Source organism: Stomoxys calcitrans, chromosome 2 (assembly GCF_963082655.1).
Source record: "Stomoxys calcitrans chromosome 2, idStoCalc2.1, whole genome shotgun sequence".
Classification (NCBI taxonomy): Eukaryota; Metazoa; Arthropoda; class Insecta; order Diptera; family Muscidae; genus Stomoxys; species Stomoxys calcitrans.
In genome coordinates, this window is record NC_081553.1 from 231,139,356 (window position 1) to 231,165,607 (window position 26,252).

The following is a 26,252-nucleotide window of genomic DNA, read 5'->3' on the forward strand; positions in this document are numbered from 1 at the left end:
ATCTTTTATGGTCTCAATACCTCATCTCGGGAGATCGAGTGTAAGTAAGGGCAGCTATATCCAAATATAGTCTGACCTGACCCGCACATCACGGAAATGAATAGGGGTCTACCAGAACTTACTGTGCTATATATAACTAAATTATGAGATCAGAAGGTCAGGTTTATATACAAAGAATACGAAATCGTCAAACATTGTTTGGAAAACTTTTTTATACCCAAGATATCTGCGAAATTATAAATACCCAATAAAGGCGTTAGGTATTTACCCGATAGAAACCCATCACTAAGAATGACGAAGTTATTGGGTTGCCCAAAAAGTAATTGCGGATTTTTTAAAAGAAAGTAAATGTATTTTTAATAAAACTTAGAATGAACTTTAATCAAATATACTTTTTTACACTTTTTTTCTAAAGCAAGCTAAAAGTAACAGCTGATAACTGACAGAAGAAAGAATGCAATTACAGAGTCACAGCTGTGAAAAAATTTGTCAACGCCGACTATATGAAAAATCCGCAATTACTTTTTGGGCAACACAATAGTATACCCCCAACCTATGGTCGAGGGTATAAAAACACTTTAGGGTGCAGCGAAGCTCACAGGGCCAGCTTCTTTTCTTTAAAAAAATTAAATTGTTTTGGTTTGTTTGGCTCGAGGTCATGAAAACAATTGTTAAAACACTGATGCTATTGTTTTTGAAAATTGTTTTATTATTGGAAAAATACAATATTTCGAAAACCACCGGTTTTCTTCCTCAGGGAATTTCATTGAAATTTTTATACATTTAGTGAAATTCCCTGAGGAAGAAAACCGGTGGTTTTCGAAATATTGGATTTTTCAATAATAAAACAATTTTCAAAAACAATGACATCAGTTTTTTAACAATTGTTTTCATGACCTCGAGCCGAACAAACCAAAAAAGTATTAAATAAAAAGGACAACCATCACAACACAGCAAAAATTAAATTTTACAACTCAAAAAAATTAAATTTCTATAATTTTTTCTTCAATCAGACTTTGAAAATTTTGTGTACAAATAAAATTTGTGTGGTATAATAGGCGAATATTTACTCACTTTATGAAGTCCTCCTTTTCAAGTAAAAACCACAGACTGCCATTTCAGTTTACAATTTGGGTAATTTATTTTCTTTTCATTTTTTGTTAAATTTAATTTATTTTAAGTTTATATATATATAATAATTATATGTATATATATATAGTTATGTATATAGATATAGTATGGTATCGTATGTATATTTTTATGCACTTTTTTGTATTAATTTATTTAACATATTTCTTGTTTGTCCGGATGTTTTTTATTGTAAATTTAATTATTATTATCATTAAATTTATACGATTATGCTGTACTTAATTTCTTATGTACGTTTGGGGTAAGTAACTATGCAAATCAACTACAAAAAAGTCTGTGTAGAAAAATATCTATAAATATAAAAGCTAAGAGAAATAAAAAAATATAGGCGACTACAAAAACACAAAACTTGAAATACATAGAAGAAAAAACTAAAGTCCTTTATCATAATTTTTTAAGGTGTACTTATTTCTTATTCTGTTTCTCTAGTTTAGTTAATTGTGTAAGTGTATTGTGTACTTATGAAATTGTGTCTGTGTGGGTGTTCGGCTTGTTTGGGCTTCCACGACGATTGCGTATAGATCCAAACGTATCCATTACAATATATCTATCTCTAGACTACAGCAATTGTGTTTAATAATAATAATAATAATCCTAAGTTTATTTTTGTTTTTAATGTACATTTATGGAGTTGCTGATTTGGTTTTTTTTATCGACAGTGGAGTATGCTGCTTTCCTCCTTTTTGCTTAGTTTTTTAGTTGTAAAAAATTTTTGCGGCACAATTCGAATTTTTATGTTTTTGCAGTTTAACAAAGGATTGCAATACAAAAAAATATAAAAAGATAAATGAATAAAAGTTTAAATTTTGTTTATATTCTGAACATTTTAAGAACTTTGAACCTTTTCAGTAGTTTTTATACCTTCCAACATTGGATGGGAGTATACTAATTTCGTCATTACGACCATGTCGGTCCGTCTGTTTGTGTTTCGAATGCACGCAATACTCAATAATTTATTAACCGATCGTCCCAAAATATAGCATGGGATCTTCTCTTACAACTCTTCTGATGACTGATGAATTTCATAGAAATTTTTGCAGTTTTAGATATAGCTCCCATATACGCGCATCTCTCGATTTTCTCTTTTAAGGCCTTTGCTAACGCATTTATCGATCGATCTTCTCAAAAATTTGCACAACGATTTACTATATGGCTCCTACAATGTGTACGAATTTTGATCGAAATTCTACACTCTAAGACTGGAGTTGAAGCTTTAAATGCTTCCAATAACTTAAGGTATGTCTCTCCATATTCTAGCCATAAATGAGATCGTGATAACCAAAATACTAAAAAAAGTCGATTTTCAAGACGTGTTATATTTGATGTTAAAAACCAAGTATTATGGCGCTTGATATTGTGCACAAGTACTTTTTATTAGTGCAGTTCGGTTGGGATTGTTGTGGGCCAATTTGATCCATGTTTTGACTTGACTTGACTTCTTGAGCCTAAAGTGGGCGCAATTATTATCCGATTTGGCTGAAATTTTGCAAGTAGCGTTTTGTTATAACTTCCAACAACTGTGCTAAATATGGTTTAAATCTCTTTATAATCTGATATAGCTGACATGTAAACCAATTTCGGGTCTTGACTTCTTTAGCCTGTACAGTGCCCAATTCTCATACGACGTGACTGAAATTTTGCCCGAGGTGTTTTGTTATGACTTCCAGCAAGTCATAACAAGTATGGTCTAAATCTGTCCATAACATTATATAGCTGCCATATTAGCCGATCTGGGATCTTGACTTCTTGAGCCTCTAGAGGGCGCAGTTCTTATACGATTTAGCTGAAATTTTTCACGTAACGTTTGTTATGACTTCCAACAACTATGCCAAGTATGGTCTAAATCGGTTTATTAACTGATATAACTCGCATATAAACCGATCTCCCAATTTTAAACCGATTTGGCTGAAATTTTGCTCAATGACTTCCTCCACTATGGTCTCCAACATCCAAACCAAGTATGGCCTGAATCCGTCTATAACCTGATACAGCTTTAATAGCATGACAAATTGTATCCTTCATCCTTTGTTTGCCTATAAAGAGATTCCGGGCAAAGAACTTGACAAATGCGATCCATGGTGGAGGTTATATATGATTCGGCCCGGCCGAACTTAACCCGCTTTTAATTGTTTTAATTCACACTTTGGATACAAATATCGAAAATATGAGGGCTGCCCGATCGAAGGAACCTAAAAGAGGGTTACAAATGACGCCAACAAGGAGATAAACTGAGCGTTCTTAAATATTTATTTTGTTAAAGATACCGAGGCATCGTAGCTCAGAGGTTAGCATGTCCGCCTTTGACGCTGAACGCCTAGGTTCAAAGTAATCAGCCGTGTAAACTTCTCTACTAAAATGATTTCGCTCTGCGGGAATCCGTACGGATTTGGCAATTAACCCTAAGTCCCTCACCATTAAACTTTAACTTGTATCAGACAGCTCTAATTAATGTGAGAAAAGTATCCTCGTCCTTCCTTAATGGCATATTTATGAGCAAATTTGCAGAGATTAATCCGCCCCATGCCTCTATGGACATACACCTAAGCCGGTAATCGGCTTGTTGTGCGCTCTTAGTACTAAAAAAAAGTAACCTCGAAAAAAGACAATCTAAGTTGGGAATTCCGTGCTTCTTCAAAATCCTTCTTTTCCACGCCACGCCCATAAGTTGGTTCATGTCTGGTATTGTGTCCCCACCTAAGCGCCGGTATCTGTTAAACGCGAAAGCCGGACCATGACATAGGAAATGCTCCAACGTCTCATCCTCTTCCCCGCAAGCCCTACACATCGCATCGATTTAACATAAGTGAGCTCGTAGTCCTGTGTGTCCCCTTTCAGTAATAACCTCGTCTTCTCCCGATCTGAACCTCCCCATAGGATTTTCGCCGTCCTGCCGATCGTTTCGCTGTTGTTGTAGCTGTGTGTTGTACACTGAGGCGGCAGCCCTTGCCGATGAAGAACTTCATCGGGTCTATTCGGTACGTACAACCGGCCGCTTTTCTACAGGGTTGCATGCGCATTCGTCGCCCACGCACTTATATCGGACTGCGTCGGCCCGAAAAACTTCGTCTTAACCAAGTTTATTGACGGCAGTCCTCTTGCCTTCAATGCCAAATCGTCTGCTTTCTTATTCCCAGTTAGTCCCCTGTGGCCCGGCACCCAAAACGATGCGGATCGTGCCATCTGTTCGTGATCTGACCGTCCTGGTTGTTATTGCCCTTATGGCCTATTTACTGTCCTTAAAGATGTTCATACTCGACGTCCTCGCGTTAACACCACACCACATCTCTGCCTGCAGGACCGTTGTTGTTGTTGTAGCAGCGTGTTATACATTGAGGCGGGAGCCATTGCCGATGAAGAACTCCATCGGGTCCATCCGGTACGTACAACCGGCTGCCATGGGTTTGTAACGTAGTGAGGCAGTCTAAAACAGATCTCAGTCCCTGGGTTCTCAATGTAGACCCCAGGCCCACTCTGTCCTCTTGCTTCGATCCATCCGTCTAACATGATGCACTTAGTATTAAGTTTAACATAAATAAGCCACCTAATATTGGATAGATTTCGGGATAAGGAAGAACCTTACAAAGACAACAAACTTCTTTTATTTTATAATAAAATGGCTAAGAATCTGAAAATAGCCCTTGGAAGCATGCACCATATATTGAAAAGCGAGCTCAATGTAAATCCTTACAAGTTCCAAAAGCACTCAATGTTGTACCAAAGCAAAATAATTGTTAGACTACTAATTGTTAGGGACGCTGGTGTGAAGTATTCTTCTGCGTAGGGAGATCAAGGCCAGTATTTGGGTCACCTATGTCAAGATGAATGCGAAGAGGGGTACGTCACAGGGCGGTGGAATTTCGCCTTTGATGGATTTTTGTTGTCGAAGAAGGAGGAATGTGCCAGGATTTAGATTTGCCTTGGAGCTGTCCAGGTCGACAAAGTCCCATGGGGTTATTCTGGACAGAAGTTTAACTGGGGCTTAAATCTGGAGTCTAGGGTAAGAAAAGTTTTATCGGTTTAGTTGGTAGTACATGGGGTTATTGGCCCAAATTGATACACTGGCTCTACTAGGCGGTGGTGCGACCGGTGCTGACTTATGTTTGCCATGTCTGGTGGCATGTGGGGGAATTCTCGTCGCATTTGAGGGACCTGGATAAGGTGAATAGGGTAGCTTTAAGATTTATAAGCTTTTAAGATTTATAAGCTTTAAGATTTTTAAGTTATGGGTACTACTGGACCAGGTCCTTGGAGGTGCTGCTGAGAATTCAGCCGATTGATCTATATATATGGGAATCAGCCTCGGTCTCTTCCAGGCGGAGGTCTTTGCGATTGCCACAGTTGCGTAGTTAGTGCTGTCAAGAAGTATTGACCGGTCAGATATCCGCATATTAAGTGATTGTTAGGCGGCTCTTATGGGTACGACGGGAACTTAAACGCTGCGTCGTTGTCGGGACTCTTTGAAGCGACTGCACAGGCCACAATAAGTGACCCAAAGATGTACCAGATGTTGAGAAGGCTGATTTGCTTGAGACGTGAGAGAACGTAAATCTTCCCACGGTCTTGATGACGGACATTCAACCGCCTCTATCACATGTCTACTACGAGCCCCATTCAAGTTATATGGAACAATCCCATGGCAGCCGGTTGTATGTACAGGATTGACCCGATGAATTCCTTCATCGGCAAGGGCTGCCGCCTCAGTGTACCACACACTGCTACTACAACAACAACAACAAGTTATATGGAAACGTTAACAGATGGAAAACGTTAACTCAACAGCAGATTATGAGCATACAAAACAACTATGGGACGATCGTTCGAATCGTAACATAGATACTCTTCTATCGATGGAGAGGATTAATTCAGGAACGGTTATTGGAATTATAACAGCGCATAATAAGCTAAGTATATTGCCTAGCATAGGTATTGGAAATTACAACAACAGCCGCTGGTGTCAGGGAACTGAATCCGCGGAGGTTAGTTATAATTTCCATTGCCAATGTCCAGTATTAAGTCATAGTAGGAACAAGATGGGATCTGGCATTTTTTTCCTTTCCAACGTTGGAGGATTTAAGAGGAAAGAATCCAGGTTTGAATCCAGATTGAAATCTTTCATACTGTCATCAAAGTATAACGAAAGAGTGCATTGATGTGATGTGCTGCAATCATCACTAGAGAGCGGATATACATGCACTTTTTGTTTATAGACCAATTTTGACCAAAATTTGTATTTAGGCATTATTTGGTGTAAGAAAACGAATTTTGACGTCATATCTGATATATGCAAAAAATATGCAAATTGTACGAGCCATAATAGATACGTTTAGAACCTTAAATGATTTAATGGTTTGGGTCTTAAGTACTTTTGTGGGTATAAATGTCCTCTTTAAACCCATTTTCCTCTAATTGAATTCTAAGAACCTACCAGGTCCAAATTTTTACCGAATTATGGTGTTAGGCCTATAAAAGCCACATTTATTATCCGATTTGGCTGAAATTTGACACAACGAATTGTGTTAAATTCCCAGATATCTGTGCAGAATATGGTTAAGGTCGATCTATATCTTAGTATAACTCATATATAGGCCGATTTAAGGTTTTAAGCTCATAAAAGCCGTATTTTTTACCCGAGTTAGCTGATATTTGGCACAACGATTTGTGTTTATATCTTTGATACCTGCGTCAGATATATATGGTTCAGACCGGTCTTTTTCTTAGCATAGCTCCTATATAGACTGACCAGATTTTTAAAAATTTGCCTTCCGCATTTTCGATGTATAGGGGTTTTGCAAAAAAGAAGCCCTTTCTTTAATACACCTTAGTCTTTAACACCAGAAAGACCATAATTTTTTTTTTATATTTGAATCAGATATTGTCCCTATCTACCAAAGTCTTTTTGGGCTGGGCGGTTCACCCAATAGGTTGACCCCAAACTTAACACCAGATTCGTATATTTGAGTTATTATAAGGGTACATACAAAAATAAGCTTAAATCGGTTAAGCCATCTTCGATAACTGGCACAAAATATGCTAAATATGCAAAAGGTATGCAAAACATGCAAAAGATGTGTAAAATATGCAAACATATGTCCGCTCTCTTATCACTACCAATGAACTCGTTGAACTACTTAGATCTGGGAGAGAAAGTCTGTTGATGAATCACAATGGGCCAAATTATAGACCCGGAGGATACCTGAATGTCTATGTCTGGTACCACCCTCATCCAACCAAACCTTACCTAACCTAGAGAAGTTTTCCACACCAAGGAATTAATTTTGGTTTTTTGTTTACGTGATATTAACAATTTGTTTTTGAAGAAAAAGAGAAAGTAAAACCTGGAGCACAAGTCTTTACAATCGTAAGCTCGATTTTGATTTCAGACCCCTGTCTTCTTATAAAAATGTTCTTAAGATTGTTCGTAGATTAAGGGGTCGATTATGAATAGCAACCCCACTTCAGTTGCGTTGCCAACGGGAAAATTTTTAATAAAAATTTCCATTTCTTTATTGAATTTCATACTTTCTTTACAATCTACTTTGTAGCTGAATGTTTAAAACACTGATACTGACTACACTTGACAACAATTTCCAACGTTATACTAATTTTTATATCAAGGTTTTATCTCCTGGCAACGCAACTGCAGTTGAGTTGCAAACTGGGAATCGACCAATAAGATTTTGACAACTGCTTGGTGTGTATTTTTTGGCACTTTCAAATTGACCCACCCTAATGTGGATTGCTCATGGTGATATGAGACTCAAATGAAGGCTATTTGGATGTAGATCTCCAAATTTGTTGTCAATTTGTGGCCCATAGAGCCAGCCGTCCTCCCACAATGATACAAATAAAAAAAAAAAACATACAAACTGTCCGATCAAAGTATTCGCAAAACACATTTTCTGTCTAACTTTGAAAATAACACTTCAAAAAGTTGCAAAAAAACAATTGGTTTAAAGTTTTATGTTGGAAACATTTTAAAATTCTTATTATGTATTATTATTAATATTTGCATAAAATTGAAGATTTGCTGATACAACTAAACATTAATTTAAATTGAATTATATATGTGTATAGTGTATGTGTATGCGTTGTTACAAAGAGATAATTAATTTTAAATTAAATAGAAATAAGCCACGTAACAAAAAAAAAACTCTAAATGTAAATAATTGATAATAATAGCATGTAAAACTTAGTATAAATAATAAAAAGTTTTGTTTTTAATGAAAAATATATTGGGGTACAAATTCAAAATTATCAATTCAAAGAAAAAGAGTTTTATAAAAGAGAAACAAGTATAACAAAAATAAATTCAACTACTTTTTTTCTTTTTGATTTACCCTTTCGAAAAAGTCTTATCATTAGAGGAGAGGGGCATGATGATTTGCTTCTAAACATCCTTCGTTTCTTTATCGATATTTATAAAATAGAAGGGAATGGGGTGGGAAGGGGGGGAGAGGGGAAGAAAAGCAGCAAATAAAGTGCCAATGGTTCATTAATTGTTCCTTTTTTTCTCATTGATATTTATTTTGTTGGCTTCTATTATGTATTTATATATTTATATATGTAGTATGTATATAGTAGTAGTAGTATATATTTAAATTTTATTCCATTTTTTAATAATTTGTTTTAAAGGGGGATTGATTGGTGGCTGGTTGGTTGTTTGTTTATGGTTATAATGATTTTCATCAGTAATTTTAAACTGTACTTCTTGTGTTTTATATATGTGTGTATGTGTAGTTGTAGTTGTAGTAGTAGTATTAATTTGTATTTGTGTTTTTATAGCATTTATAAATTTGCTCTAACAGCAACATCACCGTTTTTTAAAAACAATATGTATGTAATTAAAAAATTAAAAATAAAAAATTATCACCATTTCTTGTTGTTGTTTTTTATGTTTCATCATTTTACACGCGACAAAAAAATTTCTTAATTCGCAAACTGACGACGCCGAAAACTGTGCGTTCTTCTATCGCTCTTGATCGCTTGATTCACTCCTCCTTCACAATATCTGGTTTATGTTGTTGGTAGAACCCAGCAAAGCCACTTAAGACAAATGGAACGACATGCTGCCCTCATTGGCGGCCACCTTCAGTTTTTGACGCATCACCTCTCGACTCGAGTAGTCGGGTAGTTTAAGATAATTTACACATGTCATTACTGAGGGCAAATACTCGTTGGGATTTTGATTCGTATCTAAGGTCTTACGTACTATAGTTAGGGGCGGTGTCAAGGCCTTAAAACCGCCAGTGGGTAGGCGTGGCGAACCCGTGACAAATTGTAAAAATGCACGTTGCTCGTCGCGCGTGTACGTGGAGAGTATGTCATAGAGGAATTGTATGGCTTGAGAGTCCTGGTTGAAACCATGATCGGTGCGACAGCTTTCTTGTAACATCTTGGGATCCCAGCGTTGGTAAGTGCCATTTACACTACCGCAGAATACATTCTCCAATTCTTCGGGATAGAACATGCGTAATCGATGTGTGGGAAATACGGAATCAAAACCTAGAAAAATGAATAAAAAATGCAATAATTAAATATAGCCCATCTTCTACACCAACTTCAGTCGCGTTGAATTGGAATTAATAGTTGATATTGAATGAAAATGGCAAAAATTGCCATATATATACTAGTCTTTCTTTCATGTTTTTATCTCCTGCCAATACAACTACAGTTGTCTATATTTTACCCATTGTATATGGTTATTATACGATAACAAATTCTTTTGTACCGTATCTATCTGACAGCGAATCATATCTTACCTTCCTTCAATGCCTCAAATTGTTTCTGTACACCTTCAACGAGGAACCAATATGTAACTAAGCTAATATATTGATGTAAATTATGTACAGTTACTGGAGTATCACGACCGCCACGACACAATTCAATATTGGCATGACCCGGCAAAACGAAATCTAAACCTAAATCTGCTATGGGGCAACCATCTAAATCCAGTGATTCAATCTACAAAAAAAAATGAAAGAGAGAAAGAAAAAATACAGACTTTAAGCATCTTCTCCTTTGCCTTGAATCGAGGTGTTAGGGCGTTTCTTACCTTTTCAGTCTTTTCCATAGCATCTAAACTAGTATCGGCCAAAATCATATCACGTTGATGTACAACATCTTGTAAACGTGCCAAAGTCTGTTGCACCTCTGGAGCAACACGCGACAGGTCTGCCAAACCCACCGAATGCTCTTCATTTAGAATCCAACGGTAGAATGGTATAGAGAAAGGTAAATCCAGCTATAGGGAAAGAGAAATGGAAATTGTAGATGAAATTTGAATAAAATGCAGATCGGGTCTTCCTACCATTCTGCTATCCATGACAGCCTTGGCCATAAATTTGCCCAAGAATTTGAATTTTGATTTTACTTTCGACACGTGGGGCAACTTTGAAGATTTTCCCAATGGCAATGGGAACAAACCGTGGACCGTATTTACATAGGTTACCGGTGGTGGTGTGGTGCTCAGTTGTATCGTAGGTGTGGTGGCGGTTGTGACAGTCGTTACAGCAATGGGGTTATCCAATAGAGGCATTGACAGATCACCAACTTGCTGTTGTTGCTGCTGCTGCTGTTGATGTTGATCTACATCTACCTGTTGCTCGATTAACATGTCCAGAGCATCGTCTCCAGCTTGTGGTGACTGCTGCTGTTGTTGATTATTAATGGAATTATTTGTGGCAACTAAACTGCTGCGGGTAGCAACTCCAAGACTGTCACGATTATTTCGACTCGAACTGCGTGCTGAGGCTGAAGTGGGGCTGGGTGTAGTTTGGGTTGTTGCCGTATCACTGGTCTGAGTATTTGTGTCCTGTGATTCTTCAATGTGTAAAGTGGCACTTGTGGATTTGACAACATCTACAATGTTGGCTGAGTTCTGTTTATAACTATCGCTACCATTCCACAGGCCCAAATCGCTGCGTTGTAATTCAGCCGAGACCAAAGCATAAAACTCCAATGTGGGACCCAAGCCAGTGCCGACCTGAGGTGAAAACAAAATAGGCATCGTACATACATTTTAGGCTAACTAAGCTACTGAACTTACCTCATTTTCATATTGTATCTCCAGCAAGGCCTTCGAATGTCCAAAATCTTGTATCAAATGTTCAGCTTGCTTTAGTACCTCCTGCCTGGAGATGGCCCGTTTACGGCGATCCAGCCGTGGTGCTACACGCTCCGACGACTCAGCGGAATTCAAATCAGGTGTAGTATCCAATAGACGCTGCAAAGCGCGATCGCGATCAAAACTGGTGGCATAGAACAACAAGTGTCTGGTCTCGAAGGGGAATAAAAATGGGCATGCCATGCCTATTTGAGGCAGCCATTGTGGCAAATTGCCCGTCATAATGACCAATGGATCCTGCAGTTGGCGATTTGCCTTGGCCGTTATTTTTGGATGAACAAATTCTGATTGCTGAATAACCGGTTGTCGTACCACACAGCCATATAAATGATCCCAATGGCGATTCAAGGCATTGATTACGCGTAGCATACAAAGGGCGTCCAGTGATGCGTCCTGTACGCTAGTTACCACATCGGAAGGCAGTGTATTCGTGAGGAATGGTTTGAGAGCTGATATAACACTGGGGGCAATGCCTTCGTGCCAGAGTTCGGTCTTCTTCCGCAATAGCTTCGATGAGGATTTACTGCTCTTTTTGCTGGAGGACGATCCGGATGCTCCCTGAGTGCCGCTTGACGAGGCCATTGCACCGTTTTGAGATGCGGCGGATGTTCCCGCTCCAGCAACATTGGATTTGCTGTTTATGTTCACGCTGGATGATCCCGCTATGGGTTCTTCTTCAACAGGTCGATAGTAGATGGTGTGTTGTTGCACCCAAATGCTTGCATTACCTGTAACAAGAGATAACCAAATAATGGAAAATCCATTTGTGAGGGATTTTTTAATAGTATTACCTAAAGGTGTCTCCGTATCTGTATCCGTTTCCGATTGATCATTCACCAATGGCGAGAATTGTTTAACCGCCTGATAAACGGTCATGTTGTACGGTAACGGATGTTCTCCAATCAAAAATTGCAATTTGTGTTTGAAACTACTCTGCGACATGACCACAGCAGCTACATTATCGTCCATATCCTCCTCGGAATCTTCATCGGAATCCCCGCGTATACCGCCATAGCCTCGTACAACCAGATAACGTTCAATTGCCTGGACCATAGCAAGAGGATCAATTTTCACGGTTCCTCCTTTCCATTGCCGTAGATTGTTGCAGTCGGGATGACGTTGTAAGTTACACTGGAAAATTAAAATACAGAAGGTTAGAGAGGCTAGACAAGGCCATCAATCTATCATTACTCACTTTCAATTGATGTGTATTAAAGAATTTCAAAGCGCTCGTATTGGAGCGACCACCTCCGGGTCCAGCGGGGAAGTCATGTACTTTGACGGGGAATTGTTCGAGTTGTGTAACACATGCATTCAGCTTTGCCACAAAGGCGGAGAAGGCTGAGGGGTCAATGTGGGGCAGAAGACCCACCTTGACCATGGGCTCCAAAGGCAAACCGGCAAATACGTGCATAAACACACGGAGTCTAGCATCTCGATCCACCAGACCTTCTTCGGATGTCATGAAATTCAACATTGCCTTTATCAGACCCGAATGGTTGACCTCAAAGGGTGATATATCGCTTTCCAACAGGATAGTCTTAAGCTCGAGCAAAGCTTCCAATATGTCGGGAAAACTTCCGCTAAGCTTCGATATAACCGACGACAAACGTTGCAAGACATTCGTAGAGGCTGAGCCCCCTTCGGCGCTCGAGTTTGATTTAGATTCTTGCGAGGCATAGCGTTTGATAAACGATATGGCTTGTTCACGTATCCATTGGCGGGCTTTTTCGCGATTCCCAGCTGCGATCAGATTGGCCTGCGATATACTCTTGCTTATGTTTTGGGCAGCCAACGATGACGAGCATCCGGTCATTGAGTGGCCAGCACTTGAACCGGCATTACTATGGCTATGATGAGAACTTGTACTACTGCTGCTGGCTGATGAATCTTTGGTAAAACCTGAGTTAGCGCTTGAACTGCTATGATGAGATCCTTGACGTCCCCAACGAGCTGGGTTGAGCGAAGCCAAAAAGGAGGATGTCTTCGACGATGACGACTGTGAACCGGACGTTGACGAGCCATGATGACCGCCGCTGAATCGGACTTTGGTTGAAGTGCTGGGCGTATTGCGACCAGCGTTGGATGAACTACCTGATGTGCCGCCCAAACTAGTCGCTCGCGTTAGTAGCTCGTGTACAGCAGATGATGTGCTAGCTGCATTGGACGCATGGGCTGTATTTGATGATTGATCTTCCTGACGAGATTTCGACCTACTTGTCGATTGTGATTTTCTTTTCGGTGGGACTTTTCGTTTTAACATATCACTCATTTTATGCTGTAGAGCAGATGAAGATGACGTTGAAGGCGGAGTTGACGAAGATGCTACTTGATTAACTGAATGCCCTGCCGTGGAGGACGAGGCCATTGTCTGGTACTGCTGCTGCTGTGTCGTAACAGCTACTGGTGGTGGTGGCTGCGTGTAGTGCATCGTAGGTGGTGGTGGTGGAGGTAATTGATTGTAGGCCACATATTCAGTTCCCGGCGGTGGCAAAGGTGGTTGAGCTTGCTGTTGAGCTGTAGTATAGACGAAATAGCTCTGCTGTTGCTGATGAGTTGCCAAATGAGTATGGGGAGCAGGCGCCGAGGAGCTATAGTGGTACTGAACCTCTCCCGGTGTGTGTTGAACTGCTGTGGCGCCACTGGTATTAATGTTCATAGCCATCGAACCTGGTAACTTCTGAGAAGATCCAGAAGAAGATCCCACACCACCAGCTGGCGTACCTTGTTGTGCTGCTGCAGCCGTTAGTGCGTTCATAGCGTGTGAAAACGTTTTCATTGTATAGGGATGTTGGTGATGGGGCTTCGAAGTGTTCGGAGTGCCCGAAGCCGAAGTACTTCCTTGAAGTGGCACCACGTTGTCCATGAAAAATGGATTTACCTGTAAACTGGAGGCGGAGGCTGGTGCACTTTGCGATCCACTGGCCGACATATTGGTGGCCAACGGTTTGGGTGACGGATTCGAACAAATCGGATGATTAGGATCGGTCAGTTGTGTAATTTGATATATAACACCTTCCCTTCGGAAGTGAGTACCGAATATATCCGGCAACTTTTGCATAAGTATCTCGGCCATTTGCAGGGCACCCACAACTATACGCAAGTCATTGCTTCCCAACATACCAGCAATGTGACTGGAAACCAATTGATATTTCAAAACTTCGCTCAGCAATTCCGAGGAGGCATAGTAAACCATTCGCAGCAGGGCCCTGAGGCATTTATAACGTACATTGGGACCAGCTGACGAACTGTACACTTCATATAAAACATTAAACAAATTCTTAATGAATTCTGCTGCCAGGCCACGTTCCTCCTTCAAACAAGCTATGCGTGCGTCGACCGAAGCTCGCCTCTTTTGAGAGGACGAAGGAGGTGCTGAGGCCACCACGGTGGTGGAACCACCTGTTGCTGTGGCCGCGACAGTAGTACTTAGCGCAGATATAGCCGAAGCTACGGCCGATGCTGAAAGGTCTTGTCCCGCAGACGAAGTCGTAGCAATATTTGGTGGTGGTCTATAGTTGGGATTGATTTTTCTTTGAACGGGTCTGGTGGTGCCAGTGTCCTCGTTTATCTGTTGCATTGAATGAAAATCTACAGTATATGTGCGTCCCAAAGTGCTCAAGCTAAATTCATCTTCAGAATTCAAATGGGCTGCCTCTATCATGCGAGAATCAATGGCAGAATAGTTGTGCCATGTGCCACGATCATCGCGCCATTGCCACTGTACTTGGTCTTGGGTATTTATGGTTGGCCTATCCAACAGAGCGTCTACAACAAAAATACCATCTGTAGGCAGGCGAGGCATCAGCTCACCGATCAAGCAGGTGATTTCATACAACTCTGAAGGTGAACGAGAGATAAGATCAACATGCGTAGAGGCTGATTTAGGCAAGGGATCTGCATTTCCAGTCAGAAGATACAGCAGAGTGGAGGCAATATCACTTTTCAACAAAGAAATGGCCAAATCAGGGCAATTACCACACATCAGACTCAACATTCGCACCACTGCTGTGAACGTACCAGAATTTAGCAACGCTGGAGTAACCACCAATAATTGTTGGCAATTTTTGAGCAGTTCTTTGCTCGCAATCTCCTGCAGTCGTTTGGGATCATGTTGAAAGCTCTCCACCAAGCGGCAGAAGGCAGAGCATACACTCTCCACACATTTCTTGTCCTGTTGCGCGAGTAGGCGAGCCAATAGCGGCAAACTCTCGGAAACAAAATGGAACTCTTCGTTGTGCAAGTTCAAACAACAATTGGCTGTTATGGCTAAGGCAGCTCTCTGGGCGTTTATTGAAAAGAAGTCCAAGTATGTTAGACAGGCCGAGACTCCATTGGCTTGCAGAATGGCTTTGTTGTGGCGCCTGGACAATATCTCCAAGGCTGTCAAGCTTTGCTCCGCCACATCCATGCACTGTATGACCTGAAGTTTTTCCAAAAACACAGGCACAGCATCAACCACGGTGCCCGAGGAGCGTGGTAATGCCTCCAGCATATAGGCTAAGGCTCGACAAGCGTTATTCATGATATCGAAGTTGTGCTCCATACGTAGCAGAGTGATCAGGGCGGGCACAACCTGCTTTATGGGGAAACCGGCCAGGGTATCCTCATTGCCCATGACCAACATTTGACACATTTCGATAGCCGCCTGCAATTGTTGACTCTCATCGTGCGATTGCAGACCCTGCAGCAATTGTTGGGCCTTGGATGTGCTGCTGTTGCCAATAGTCCTATGCAGAATGTGTGTCATGCGTGGTCCCAATGCTCCAAACAGGTGTGGTGGCAGTCCTCTGGCCTCCAGCAGAGCCTGCAGGCGTCCCACCTCACTGTCATCGCTCTCGGAATCGCCATGCGAATTGCTATTGGCATTATTGGAGGATGACGTTGTGGTTGTTGTATTGTTCACACCACCTCCGCTATTGGCCGTTGCCGTTGCGTTGGTGTTAGCGGCGTTGGCAGCGGTTGCAGTAGCGGAGTTGTTGGTAGCTGAAGACGTTGTGCCGCCCAAGGCGTTGCTTACGTTTAACGATGCTGCAAAAAAACATACAAAATATTCTCATTAATCAAAAGCCACAAGAAGAAATCGTTTTTGAAATAACTTCTTCATATACATATACGTAAGTGTGTACAAAGAAATGTAAGTATGTATATGTATAAATATGTATGTATTTATTAACACAAGACCTTCACCATTGTCATTAGGTTTGAAGGACCACAAATTGGCCACGTTGACACAAATGTTAACCACTGAGCTAGAATAAAATACCAATTTGGAGCTGTTTTAAACCAAACATTTTTCTTTTCAATGTCTTCAATTGGCGATCTAACTAGGATGGGGTACCCAATTTTTGTTTATTCTAGTCTTGAGCATAGATTTTACAACACTAACTACAACACGAGAAATTTTTGTCACAATCCAATCGAGCTCTAACTGAAATATGGCCTATACACATTTAGGATCGATTGGTAAGCTATTTATAATGTACTAGTTTTTTTTTTGGGGATATAAATAATACAAGAAAAAAAAAACAAAATCTACATAATGGCAATAATAACAACAACAACAAAATAATAATAATAATTATAAAATCAAATCAAAAATGTGCTGTCACCTTATCAAACATACAAAAACACAAAAAATACAGAAAATTGTTGTGCTGCAATTAAAGAAAATTAAAATTTTCCAAGTGTAATGAAGTAAAAATGAATCAAACATAATGAATAATGAATATGGTGAACCAATGTAATGTGGGGTGGGTGGCAGAGGGTTTGGCTGGGGGAGAAATAGTTTGGGGGGGAAACAGAATTGCAAATCACAAAACCATATAAATACAAAATAATGACGCTTTGATGATCTTATTAGTCAAGGGAAAACTAGAAGGGTGTGGGAGAGAGAGAGGAGAGAGTGACAGAGCGCAAGGATTAGAGTGGCAAAAGAGATTGTTTTTACCTGTATTACCCCCTCCTGCTTGTCCACCAGCAGCAGATGATGATGATGCATGGGATGTTGTTGGTGGTTGCGGTTGAGGCGCTGTTCCAATGTTAGACTGTTGTTGTGCCATTAAAGAATAACTTAAGGCATCCGCAGAAGCTGATATGGTTTGATTTTGATTTCAAATTTGTGTTTGTTTCGATTTGAGGCAAATATAGGTCGGGCATACGATAAACGAGAACGAGCAGAAACAATTTCAAGGATAACAAAAAGAACGAACGAGCGAGCGAGCGAGCGATTTCCATGAAAAAACATAAATAGTTGTATGTTTTAAAAGATTGTTTAAACTTAAAATTGTTACAGCAAACAAAAAAAAAAAAAAAACATGCATAACAAGAAAAAAATAGGAGATTAAAGGGGATTTAACCATTATTTCTGTTTTAAATTTTGGTTATTTTTAAAAATTTACGAGATTTTCCTACAGCGTAAAAATCCTTTTTTGAGGGAATTTAGTTCTTTGCGGCGAAAGATTTGGTTTAAGTCGGAGAATATACAGTTTTATTTCCTTAGCCCAAAAATAGCTACACATCCTCTCTTAGGAATTATCAAAAAACTAATATATACACAATGAAACCTGTAACCAACGATTGTATGAAACACTCAATGAAGTAAAAGTCGCCCAAAAATCAAAAATATATATCAACGAACAAGGTTATAAAGTCATTAATCGATTTTAAATGCTTTTTCGCACAAAAATATTGCATACATTTGTTATGAGGTCATAGTACAAGGTTTTAAAACTAACGCTTATCAATGATAGATAACAATAATTTATTATAATATTTCAACAAAATGTTCGCTATATTCGTATTATTTACCAATTTCGTTGTTTGAAGTCTTTCTAAAAATAACTCAATTGAAATTTATTTGCTTTTTTTTCATTTAAAAAAAAAACATAACTAGATTTATAAAAAAGAAAGAAAAAATAATAATGAACTAAAACAGATCTAAATATAAAAAACAATAAAAAAGTGAACAAATAAAACAATAAAGTGAAAAATACAATAAAATAAATTAAAAAACTAAAAAACAATATAAAACAAACAAATTAATTAATTATAGTTTTAGAAAAATTAATCATATTTGAAATAAACGATTTGCTAAATAATTGTAAATGAAAGTATGAAATTGTATTTTTTTCTTTTCGTTCCTATTTTTATTATATTTTATTACTTAATTTGTTATTTTATTTTATTAATTTACTTTATTTTATTATTTTACTTTATTATTCTATTGTAGTATTTTATTTTATATTAATTAATTGTTTTTCTTTAATTTTTTGCTATTTTTATTTTTTAGTTTTATTTAATTTTTATTTTTATTGAGATTCCATAGCAGGACATATACATTTTTTATTTTAATTTTTGATATTTTTGATATTTTTTTTGTGTAATTTTTAATCTAAAACGTATTATTATATTATTTAAAATATTTTTATTTTTCTTTTTTAAGACGTTATTTTTTATTTTATTTTTTTATATTATATTATTTTAATTTTAATTTATGTTTTTTTTTATTTTATTTAAATTTTAATTTATTATTTTTTTATTTAATTTTAAGTTATTTTTATTTTAATACTTTTTATATTATTTTTTTATTTATATTTTTTATTTCGTTTTATGTTTTTATTTAATCTAAATTAGTATTTTAATTTTTTTATTTTTTATGTATTTTAAATTTGTATTTATTTTTTTTACCTTTTTTTATTCCAATCGGATTTATTTGTTTTAAAAATTAAGCTCGAGGTCTTTTTTAGCTTTTTTTTCTATATTTGTTTATCTTTATTTTAATATTTTTATTTCTATTCATTATTTTAATTACTTTTATTTGAATATATTTATAATTATTTATATATAAATATTGATATTTTTATTTATTTTTTTAACGTAGTATTTTTGATTTATTTTTATATATTGTTATATATTTCTTAATATATTTTTTAATATATTTATTTTAACATACAAAATTTAATATTTTCAATCTCGACTATACCAAATGCGTAAAAGAAAGCAAAGCATTAATCGTATTATCGAAAGTGAACATACGGGAAATCTATGCAGTCAGTTGGAACAGGTAGTTTAACGAAGATATATCGGTAGATATAGAAAGAGAAGAAGCTCAAGCCAGAAAGACTTTTAATTTGACACTTTAGGATCTGTTTCATACCTTGCAACCTCTGTGGTTGAGCGCTTGCGTGGTTGTAAAAAGAAAATTAAAATAGGTAGGTTTGTACTGTGTGAGGTACACAACAAAAGCACGCAATCGTCTGACCTACTATATGTTTATCAAATTTGAACTTTTAAAAGCGTTTAATATATAATTTGTGTTAGTTTACTGTACAAAAATTATTTTGAAGTCTATAAAAGCGAGACAATCTTTTATTAAGCTCATTTTAGAAATCATTTTTTTTTTAAATTTTCATTGAAATTAACGTCGGAATTGACATACATATTGGGTTGCCCAAAAAGTAATTGCGGATTTTTCATATAGTCGGCGTTGACAAATTTTTTCACAGCTTGTGACTCTGTAATTGCATTCTTTCTTCTGTCAGTTATCAGCTGTTACTTTTAGCTTGCTTTAGAAAAAAAATGTAAAAAAAGCATATTTGATTAAAGTTCATTCTAAATTTTATTAAAAATGCATTTACTTTCTTTTGAAAAAATCCGCAATTACTTTTTGGGCAACCCAATATATACATAGCTTGCAAAAGAAACATTGTATGTATGTTTGCATGTGTATGGTAACCATACAAAGGACACATGATAAGTAACTCGATCCAAATGACGCATGTGGCGACGTTTAAATGCATATACGCAAGCACGTGAGGGCGCATAGTATGTAACTCCAGCTTTATGGGTTGTTTGGGTAAGTAGGTAAGTTCGAATCTATACGATTATCATTGCAGTCGCGACCAAGGCAAAAATGGGGTGGGGAAAAATTTGCCAAACCAAAAAATAACAAATGACAAAAAAGTACAAATTATAAAAAGTCAACAAAAATTTAGAAAACATTAAAAACAATAGATTATAAATGCTTAATAAATTAAAAAAAAAAATAATAATAAAAACATTAAAAAAATAATAAAAAAAATAAATAAATAAAACAATTAATAAAAAAAAATAAATAAATAAAACAATAAATAAAAAATAAACAAAACAAAATAAATAAAAAAATCAATAAAAAAATCTAAAAAAAAAAAATAAATTAAAAATAAATTAATAAATTAATAAAAAAATAAGTCAAAATTTAATAAATAAAAAATAAACAAAAAGTATATAATACAAAATAAATTTTTAAAAACAAAAGAAATTTAAAAATATAATAAATTAAAAAAAATAATAATTAGCAAAAAATTAAATAAAAAAATAAATTAAAAGAAATAATGAACTAAAAAATAATAATAAGTTAAAAAAAAACAATAAATTAAAAGAAACAAAAATAAATTTAAAAAAATAATAATATTTGAACAAAACAATTAAAAATAATAATAAATTAAAAAAATTATAAATTAAAAAATAATAATAAATGAAAAAAATTATAAATTAAAAAATAATAATTATTTAAAAAATAATAATTAATTAAAAAAAAATAATAAATTAAAAAAAATAATTAATTAAAAACAAAAAAAAAATTAAAATAATAACAAATTAAAAAAATAACAAATTAAAGAAAATAATAAATTGAAAAAATAATATATTAAAAAAATAATCAATTACACAAATTCATAAACTAAAACAAAATAATAGAATAAAAAAATAATAGAATAAAAAAAAAATAATTAAATAAAAAATAATAGAATAAAAAAAAATAATTAAATAAAAAATAATGAAATAAAAAAAATAATTAAATAAAAAAAAATTAAATAATAAATAAAAAAATAATAAATTAAAGTAAAACTAATTTTAAAAAATAAAAATAAATTAAAAAACAATAAATTTAAAAAATAATAATAAATTAAAATAATTAAAAAAAAAACAAATTGTTACAACTTCTTCTAGGGAGCCATTCGACGTGATCCTTGATGAGATAGCTTCATATATTAAATATGCATATACACTAATTGAAAATAATATTTAATAATTAAACAAATAATTTAAACTAGAAGTGCTTAAATATTTTTTTTTCAATAAAAAACAATTCTCGTCATATTTAAATGACTATGCATATTGCTTAAACTAAGCAAACGTTTCGGGCAAACCGAATTATTTCAATATATCTTTTGCTTAAAACCCACGCTTTTTCGAAATAATATGATTTATCCAGAATTATCTTTTTTCTTTTCAAATCTCAAAATGGTACTAGGCTTATTCATAAGATTTAATATCGATTAAAAACGTTCACAGTTCAATAGAGTTAAGAATAACACCCCGTTTAGATTGTTAATTAAATCCGGATTTAAGGCTCGTGTCTGCTGATTTTATTTAAGGGTAGCTATTCGTGAACACTAAGATTGTCAATACATAATGACACAAATAAGAAAAAACGTAAACAATAAAATATAATAAAGAATCGACAAGTTAAGAAACTTTAAGGCAAATACTTTTAAAAATTAAAAAAAAAAATATTGATTGCTTTCTGCAACCTGCCACTATTTGAACAAAACAGTAGACTCCGTACATGCACACAGGAACGGAGCCAACTTATTGAAGTTAACTCCACCTAAGGCATACAACACCACAATACTTGATTGGTTCTACATTTTTGACTTTTTTAAGCGACAATTCTTCTGGCGACTATTCATACAAGCGTAACCAACACCCGAATATAAATACAAATATACAGAAATGGGGTACATGGTGGGATATGAGTAAAGTTCCAAGACTAAATTTTCGATAAAATATCGAATGTTGAGTGCATTCGGCAAGAAAAGTTCTTCTCTACATAATCCCTAAGAGAAAATCTCTAAAAAGTCAAAATCTGTATGGAAGTTTTGATGAACCTTTAATTTTAATATTTTTTAATGACTTTCGTTTGAAAAATCTAGCAAGAGGATGTTCCCCTACTTAAGGTCCCGTCCATGTTGTCCCAATAATGGTGATGCTGGTGGCAAACTTCTCTCTTCCCTCTCTTTGATTGTCTGTTTATTTTGTAAAGTGTTGGCGGTTTAGTTTTTTTTTCTCACTTTCTAGTTTTGATTCACTTACAAAAAAAACAAACGTCAACACTTACCAGTATTTATTTTATGGGAATTTTGATGTGTGGTGGCCGGGTAGGTATTGGGGGGAATTGTTGCCGGGGGCACGACAACGTTGTTGCTGGTGTTGGTGGCAGCACTGGACGTCGAAGTCGATGCCGTTGTACCCAAACCACTACTGGACACACTATTGTTGGCACCCACGGCGGTGGCACGATAGCTATACAAAAAGCCTGGCTGAACAACGGTGGTTCTCTGAGGTGGCAAAACAACGTGCTGGTGTGTAGCAACGGCGGCGGCAGCAGCAGAATGCAATAGATGAGTTTGCGGTTGTTGCTGTTGTTGTGCTATGGCAACGACAACGGCACCGCCAGTGGTGAGGTGGGGTGGTGGTATTTGTTGTGGATGCAGATGCGGATGTGGCGGGTGTGGGTGAGTATGGTGATTATTGACGGCAACGGCGTTAGCGGGATTTCCGGCTAAATGATTCGCCGCTGCTGCCTGTTGCGATTGTGTGGTCAACAATTGATGGCCTACAACTACGGGTAAGCTGGCTGCGTTATTTGTGGCAGCAGTGCGGTTTGCAATACCTCCACCACTGCTGTTGCCGCCACTGATACAACTGCTGCTCGTGCTGCCGTGATGTTGCTGGCCCTGTACCGAACTGACACAAGAACCCGTTTTGCTTCGTGAACTACGTCTCAATGTGTGTGAATTTTGTTGTTGCTGCTGCTGCTGATGGTGATGGTGCGGAAGAGGGTGGCTATGATGATGGTTGCTACTATTGTTTGCACTATAGTTAGTGGCGTGATAGACAATATTAGAGCTAGTTGTATCGTGAGATCCGCCGGCCCCAACCGGTATTGTACCGCCCAATGTCAATTCTATGGCGGCAGCTGGATGAGGATGCTGCAAATGTCCTCCTTGCGCCTGGTGTATCGGATGATGTGGCGTGTTGTGAACCTGGTGATGATAGCGTGGAGTTGAAGTCGCTTGCGATTGTCCCAATAAAGGACCACCCGGAAGTTGTGTCGCTCCCGGTGGTTGCACTTGATATATTAATGGGGCACCAGTTACAATAGCAGGATTGGAATTATTCGCTGATGCTGCCTGATATGAGTTTAAATTTAAATTCAATATAGCTGCCGATGAGGAGCCGGTTGCTGTCGCTTGATAAGTTTGGAAAAAGTGGACTTGTTGGGTTTGATTTTGTGCCGGTGCCTGCAAATGGGGTCCTCCAGCCGCTGTAGCCTGATGATGAGTAGAATAAAACGTGGGTCCGGACGCCGCTTGTTGGCCTAAGAAATGCGGTGGGGGAGCCTGAGATCCTTGTGCTTGATGAGGCTGTAGCAAATGAGCTGTATGGTGCTGTTGCTGCTGCGGAAAATGTGTTGATGTGGCTATTAGAGTGGGATGTAGCTGTTGCTGACCTTGAATGTTGTTGGAATGTACACCACTTGAAGACAGGAGTGAGGGGGGTCCAATGACAACACCTCCACCACGATTCAATAGATTGTGATTGGTAAATCCTCCGCCACCGCCTCCGCCGCCTATAAGAGGAGCAGCTCCTGCTGTTCCCGATGAACTTGTGCCGGCCGCTGCTGCTGCGTAGCCCGCTGAACCGCCTCCACCTCCTCCACCTGTGTGTACACCAATATTGTAATCTGTATTATTGCTAGCTGTGTTGGTATTAGTGCTTCCACTGCCACCACTGCTGCGTGTTTGTCGTGCCCCCAGATTCGGGGCTCTATTGTAGCCCGTCGTTGTAGCTGTTTGTTGTAACGACGCAGATGTATTAATTTCTTCGCGGGTATCTACTCCTACTACCACTTGACTAGTGGTGGTGGTATTACTTGCTGTTGTGAAGTATTTGTTAGCGATGCGTTTCCCACTGCCCTTAAAACGATGTATCTGCCTTCGACGCTGCTGCTGTTGCAGTTGCTTAAGATTTTCCTGATTCGAGTGTTTTAACGTATGACGCCGTCGTCGTTTGAACAGACGTTTACGCCTTGGTCTGGCCTGTGACAGTGACTGTGACTGTTGTTGTTGATACTGAATTGATTGTTGGCTACGTTGATGTTGTGGCCGTTTACCTTAATTTGAAATTATTTTTGAGGAATTTATGGTGTCATTATTATTTGAAACACAGAGGGTGTTAGATTTTTTTTTCTTTTTTTAAGGGTTTTTGTTTTTTTCTATACATACATATATGGTGTATATTAATTGGTTTTATTAATTGTGTGTGTTTTTTTCTGAATAAAACTGGAAAGATCCTTGTTTTGCTATTAAAGATGTCAAGTTAAAAATATTGTTGGTACCTATTTCAGATTCCATCCAAAAGTTTGTAAAACTTCTAAAACTCGTAACGTAAAACATTGGTAAAAATTAAGTTAGGTTGCTTATGCGGTCAGCTGATTGCTGATTTTATGGGTCCTGCCAACAGTTAGATATAACTAGTGATCATCGTTTTTTCATATATCGGCGTAGAAATAGACGGATATCGTTTTTGTTTATATTTAGTATGATAGATCGTTTTTTTTTTTTTAAATAAAGCAACGGTCGAATCATTTTACATTTAATCAATTGTAATTCAATGTATCTATTACCGAAAGATGTACAATTTTTAAATGTTTGGACCTTTAAAAGCCGTGTTTTATTTAAAATGTGAATAATCGCACATACAAAATTTTCCCGCTTATTTTTCGCTTCATTTCAAAATGCCTTTTTCGTATCAAATTTTTAAATAATTCCTTTTGATTGATTATTTATGTTATATGTATATATCTGACACAATTTTTTAAATCTTGTACACAAAACAATTCTTTTTTTGTTCTTATAGCCGTATTCGCATATGAAGGTGGCGCTCGTCGTCAAGCTCTTATAAGCGAGCAAGTTCGTTTCGGTCTATGCGACCGATCGCCGCGGTAACATGATGGCCATTGATTATTTAAATGCGCCAATAACTCGCCTTGTCATATCGAGCATCATAGGCAAATATAAATGCAAATTTGCCCATGAACATTCCATTAAGAGGAACTGGGACAAACTTCTCACAAATCAATGAGTGCTGTCCGATTCAATTTTAAGCTTAATGATGAAGGACCTTTTTTTTATAGCCGAGTCCGAACGGCGTGCCGCAGAGCGACACCTCTTTGGGGAGAAATTTTTACATGGCAAAGTATCTCACAAATGTCGCCAGCATTAGGAGGGGATAACCACCGCTGAAAAAATTTGTGTTGTTCCTGCCAGGATTCGAACCCAAGCATTCAGCGTCATAGGCGGACATGCTAACTTTAGAGCCGGTACCATTCGGCCTCTCACTGAGACAAGGTTTGTTAAAGCCTTACACCGGTATTCACAAAATTTAAATCAGTGTTATATTTAGGAGGTTTATTTGAAGGTTCTATAAAGTAAATCTGTCAAATAAGTCTTTTAACACTAATGTTTTATGAACAAGATTTCACGCGGAAAATTCATTCGCTTGCTTGTTTGCTTGAATAATCAAATAGTAGCCTTCAGCTCGCTGGTCTGGCAAGAAAGTCAGCTGTTGATTGTCTGTTTACTGAAATACCGTTAATGTAGTGATAGTGTTGCCATTCGTAAAAACGAATCAATTCTAACGCATTGAATGCAATAAAATACCAAAAAGAGTTTTGTGCCGCCCACAGTTCATGATAAGATAATCAGTTTACTGTTATATTTTGAAACAGCTAAAGCAATAGGACTTGTTTTTAAAATGTTGCTTTTCTTTTTGTATATGGAATAAATTTTGTTTGGTGCCCTTTCGAAGATGATAGATCGAAAACAGCATTATCCAATGGATATGAATCTATTTTTTTGGGATAAGCGTTCCT

At 37.0% G+C, this 26,252-nt stretch overlaps 1 protein-coding gene across 5 annotated transcripts in view; it reads right to left on the reverse strand.

Annotated features, from left to right (window-relative positions):
* Positions 1-8,098: 8,098 nt before the first annotated feature.
* The window catches only part of LOC106089842 (E3 ubiquitin-protein ligase TRIP12), a 49,398-nt gene continuing 31,244 nt past the window's right edge, over positions 8,099-26,252 (reverse strand). For 2 of the 5 annotated variants that reach the window (XM_059362819.1, XM_013255936.2), the window contains exons 5-13: positions 22,434-24,491; positions 17,223-17,363; positions 12,468-16,303; positions 12,064-12,403; positions 11,195-12,000; positions 10,457-11,131; positions 10,202-10,390; positions 9,909-10,110; positions 8,099-9,651 (exon numbers count right to left, since the gene is read on the reverse strand). In XM_059362819.1, coding sequence (XP_059218802.1) covers positions 9,194-9,651; positions 9,909-10,110; positions 10,202-10,390; positions 10,457-11,131; positions 11,195-12,000; positions 12,064-12,403; positions 12,468-16,303; positions 17,223-17,363; positions 22,434-24,491 — 8,705 coding nt within the window. In that variant the 3' untranslated portion in view covers positions 8,099-9,193. The remainder of the gene's footprint in view (positions 9,652-9,908; positions 10,111-10,201; positions 10,391-10,456; positions 11,132-11,194; positions 12,001-12,063; positions 12,404-12,467; positions 16,304-17,222; positions 17,364-22,433; positions 24,492-26,252) is intronic. The other 3 variants (XM_013256095.2, XM_013256177.2, XM_013256250.2) reach the window with 3 other exon arrangements.